The 5,054-nt window shown below is 37.1% G+C and overlaps 1 protein-coding gene across 1 annotated transcript; it reads left to right on the top strand.

The window, feature by feature from the left end:
* Positions 1 to 510: 510 nt before the first annotated feature.
* LOC137940684 (pentatricopeptide repeat-containing protein At3g29230-like) lies at positions 511 to 1,059 on the top strand. The gene has a single exon (XM_068785828.1). The coding sequence runs from the start codon at positions 511 to 513 to the stop codon at positions 1,057 to 1,059; it is 549 nt and encodes a 182-aa protein (XP_068641929.1).
* The last annotated feature ends 3,995 nt before the right edge of the window (positions 1,060 to 5,054 follow it).

Raw genomic sequence — 5,054 nt, forward strand, 5'->3', positions numbered from 1 at the left:
GCTCCACACTCCAAGGGGGCTCCTAATCCTTGGGATTTGTTCGAATTAAAGCCTCCACTAGATGTTGTTGCTTTGTCGGCAACTCCAAAGAGAATAATTCCTCTTTCTGGAATCATGGCCATATTAAAATTCAAGCAGTAGAGGGCCTTACCTATGTCTACCGCCAAATATTTTTTTTGTTGAACACGGGCAGGGGACGAATTCTATTTTTGTGTATGACCACAGTAGCAATGTGTCTGTTATGGTCATTTTTCCAGCTGTAACAATCCATCTCATAAATTTGTGTTTAAATTTTTGGGTCCCATGTATGCTGCTCAGGCCCTGTTTATGGAAAATTTTAAATCAAGTGAGAGTTCACAATATGAGAAGGTAGCCAACGTGGAAAAACTAGGAGATGAAATTTTTTTGGCTATTTTGGGAATAGTCGTGATAATTCTTTAGGGGAAGAATAATTTTTCTGTGGCTGAGTTGAACAATTGGACAAATTGTCGACTGGCTGCTTCTATTACAATGCAGAAAGGGGCTCTAGTAGATAGACAGATTGGAGCCAATCTAGAGGAGATAAGGAAAACAGAAGATCACAGGAAGCTGCTTGATGAAATGGCTGAAATAAAGGTGGAGTACTGGAATCCTATGTTAAGGAGTTTGATGTTTTTGGAAAGAGCAGATTTAGCACGCCAGGTTTTTGACAACATGCGTTTCAGAGATTTAATGTTGTGGAATTCAGTGATTATGGGTTATGCAAGGGGCGTGAATTGGACTGAAACATTTGATGTTGTTTTTGGTAAAACCATGGTTGATGACTATGGCAAGAGTTCAGATATTGAAGCCTCCAATTTGATATTCAGCTCCATGAAGAAAACAAATACAGCTACCTGGAATGCACTAATTTTTGGATATAATCTAAATGGCTTAGCATGTAAGTGCATGAAACTTTTCCTTGAAATGCTTTACAAAAATGTGGTGCCAGATTTTGTGCCCTCAGTGAGTGTAGATGTTGGAGCTTCTGACTTAGAGGGGAGAGTAGACAGGAGGAAGCTGCTGGTTTGCAGCACTTGATTTCTTCCACAAATTATTTTGTGCTGCTGCTGTGGCACTGCAGAAACCAATGCTGCCAATAGTAGCACTGCTCAAAGCAGTGTTGACAGTTCTACGAGTAGTAGCATCAGTGACTTGTGGAGCACAATTATATGTTGTTGTGGACACAACAGATACTCCTCTGTAGAATGCAACTAATTCTGGCCGAAAAGGGACAACAACAAATGTAATTACTGTTCTTACTGCATGTGCCATTCATGGAGCTCTTCAAACCAAGATAATGCTGAAATTTAAAATTACTGCTGCTATTGCAGTGAAGAGAAGGGCACCACTGCAGAAAATACAAACTGAAAAAAATAATGCAGATGAGCACCACCTGGAATATTCTGACTTTGAACAAATGAGACAAGACTTGAATGTGCTTATGCGAGGTGGGACATTTGTTGGAAGATGGGCTCCAGCCCACACGACCAAGGAAGACCTACATATTTAAGAGTATTATAAGATGGGCCTCATGACCAAGAAAAGCCCACAAGATGGGCCCAAACCCATAAGAAGTGGGACCCACCATGATTACCATAAATTGACATCCTTATCACATAAGTTGGAAGATCAAGAAGGACTCACAAAGGCATCTTTATCTCATGGTCATGTCCTAGAAGAGTTTAGTTTGAGTTATGTTTGTCTTTTATCTATATTGAGTTATTTAATTATGCTAGGACTTATCTTTAAGTGTTAGAGTTTGGGTGTAATTGGAACAAAGGTAGTTTTATTGTAATTGGACTCTACTACCTTCCTCTATTATAAATAAAGGTTCATGTACTCTAATTATGATAAGTTAATGAAGTCAATGAAGTATCAGAGCATGTTTTGTGAGTTGACATGGTGAACCCACAAAGGTAATGAGATTCACTTTTCTGATTTATCATCTTTAGCAGTTAGGGTTCATAGTTTTTTCTTCAGTCCCTACACCAGTTAGTTTATTATAATTTTCACCTCTATAATGAGCGTTTCATATTGTAAATTTTATATTTACGGAAAGAAATTTGAGTCTACTTTCCAATGAAAAATGTTTTTTTCCAATTAGAGTTATCTACAGAGAGATATCAATATTTGAATGAGCGAAGGTCAGATTGCAAAAAGGTTAGAGCAACAACAAGCTTCCACTTCTGAGGTATTTTATGCTATCAATAACTAGACTTTATAAGGAGAAATATAAATAAAAAAATAATTATAAGTCTATTATTTTATCTATTAAAACAATTTTTTATATGAGTTATCTACAAAGAGAAATTGATATTTGAAGCAGTAAAGGTCGGATTGCAAAAGAGGTCGAACATCAACAGAAAGCTTCAACTTTCAAGGTATTTTATGCTATCAAGAAAGAAACTTTATATAGAGAATTATATATCAAAATAAATATATGTAAGTTTATTTTCTTACATATTCAACCAATTATCGGTATGATTTTTTTATAAGGAGATATTGATCTTGGAAGAGTCAATGGTTATTCCTGAAAAAAAAAGAGAAATAATACTTAGTTCAGCCAGATGAATAAGACCGAAATATATCAGATTATTTATCTTCTGATAATTATATTTTATGAAGTGAAGTTATTATATATGGATGAAAGGTATTTAATTCTATTTTCAAACGAAGAAACTTTTATGTCAATCTAATCCATATTTAAAGATATATTCGCATTGGAAGAATCAAATGTCATGCTAGTATTCTGTTGCATTGAAAAATCAGAATTTAAGCCCATTGTTTTGTGTCTTGAGTTGATATATCAGGAAAATATCTCACTTTTCTCTAGTTTGAGGGCTTATTTATACATCTCTGTTATTTGGGCTTATTGCTACATCTATGATATTTGGTTCAAACTCGGATCACTGCCATTACTTCCTAGCTTGAGGGAGAGAAGTACAAGAAGTACAAGAAAGAGTATTTTATTCCATATGTTGTGGATAAGTTTATGTGACCAAAATAATCAAGAAACATGGACCACAAAAGATGAAACTTCTGCATCTAAGAAAAAATATTTATATCAGATTATGATTATTTCATGGGTCCTTCTACAAGGTTCATTATTTTGATTCGTGTTATATGTGCTGCAAGATGGTCATGTTACATAACAGTTGCTACTATTATGTCTCTTTGGATGAGACATTATTATTGAAGAAGTGGTGGCCTCAGTACCTTTACTCATACCATAATTTATTTTACTTTCAAAAATATCATGGTTGGGACACCATGAGAGTCGATGTCCGGATTGGGACACCATGATAAATTTAATTCTCAAAAATATCATGTTTGGGATACCATGAGAGTCGGTGTCCGAATTGGGACACCATTATAAATAAACCCACTACCCCCCTTTAATGGCTTTTATTACTCCTACCATTTAAGAGTCGTTGTCCTATGAAGGGACACGGTGGTGGACACTTCATAGCAATGCCGATAGACACACTACCTACAGAAGACGGAGTGTGCCCTACATCCAACATTAGGACTGGAGTATGGAGCAATGTCTTACCGGCTAGGAGGAATTTTTACTCTCACGCATATTATGCCAGCTAGGCCTCATGGAAGGACACAACATCGTGAGGGGGAGTGTTGGAAAATGAAGGCATATTGAAAGATGTGTCATTTTATACAAAAAGATTTTATACATCATTACCCGCAAACTGGGAGTTCATGAAGTTTTTGTTCACCTCTAGCTTGAGGGGGAGTGTTGGAAGATGGGCTCCAGCTCACACGACAAAGGAATGCCCAAATATTTAAGAGTATTATAAGATGGGCCACACGACCAAGAAAAGCCCACAATATGGGCCCTAACCCATAAGAAGTAGGACCCACCATGATTACCATAAGCTGGCATCCTTATCACATAAGTTGAAAGATCAAGAAGGACTCACAAATGCATCTTATTTTATGGTCACGTCCCAAAAGAGTTCTAGTTTGAGTTATGTTTGTCATTTATCTATATTGAGTTATTTAATTATCCTAGGACTTATCTTTAAGTGTTAGATTTTGGGTGTAATTGGGACAAAGGTAGTTTTATTGTAATTGGACTCTACTACCTTCATCTATTATAAATAGAGGTTCATATACTCTGATTATGATAAGTTAATGAAGTCAATGAAGTATTTTTCTTTTCCATAAATTCAACAACATTGATAATGCTCATGGTGTATTTAATGAATTACCTGCCATTGATCTAGTCTCAAATGAAATCTTATGTGGCAGAGGGGTTGTCTTTCGTAAAGAATGTCTTAATACAATTTATTTTGAGCATTTATTGGCAGATAGGGAGACTCTCAATGATGAAGGTTCTCTTGGCCATAATTTGAATGTATTGTTGTGGGGAATGATTTTTATGGCTGTTGAAGGGGAAAAAATTAAATTCTGGGCGGCGTCTGGACAGAGTATAAGTGCTGCAGTTTTTGCGTGGGAATATCAACCATCTGAAGGATGGTGTTGAGGAACGTTTGCACTTATCAAGATGGATAGCTTGTGCTTATGCCCATGGCTTCTTCCACCAAATGAGGTATGTTGTGCCAGTGTAGAACACAATGCTACCAGACAGCCAAGGCCACAGTGCTGTTGTGGCAGTGCAACAAACATTGCTGCTAGATAGCCAGAAACCAGTGCTGAAAACTGGGGCAGTGCAAAAAATATTGCTGCTCAACAGCCAGCAACCAGTGCAGAAACAGTGTCAGTGTAGAATGAAAAAGCACATGGGATATGCAGCTATCCACCTTTTGTTGGGGGTACTGTAGCCTGCAAGATTTGTGTTGGCATACTCAGAGGGATTCATCCTAGTGTTGTGTGCAGGTTTTCAATAGTGCCAATTGATATGGGAGGTGTCGTAGATATTTTGTATGTTGTCCAAATAAATAATATGGGCAGTGTTGGGCAATTTACTGAACAAGGACTGCTTCCAATACTGCAAACGATGCCTGCTGGGTGCATATTCTCTGTCGAGCAGTCCTCTCCACTGCTGCCCAGTTGAA

This window comes from Aristolochia californica, unplaced genomic scaffold (assembly GCF_029961685.1).
Source record: "Aristolochia californica isolate CCGP_79_NKW_82.1479 unplaced genomic scaffold, dmAriCali1.0.hap1 SCAF_9, whole genome shotgun sequence".
NCBI lineage: Eukaryota > Viridiplantae > Streptophyta > Magnoliopsida > Piperales > Aristolochiaceae > Aristolochia > Aristolochia californica.

Coding starts and splice junctions, on each gene's coding strand:
- LOC137940684 (XM_068785828.1), top strand. CDS start 511: ATGCAGAAAGGGGCTCTAGTAGATAGACAGATTGGAGCCAATCTAGAG.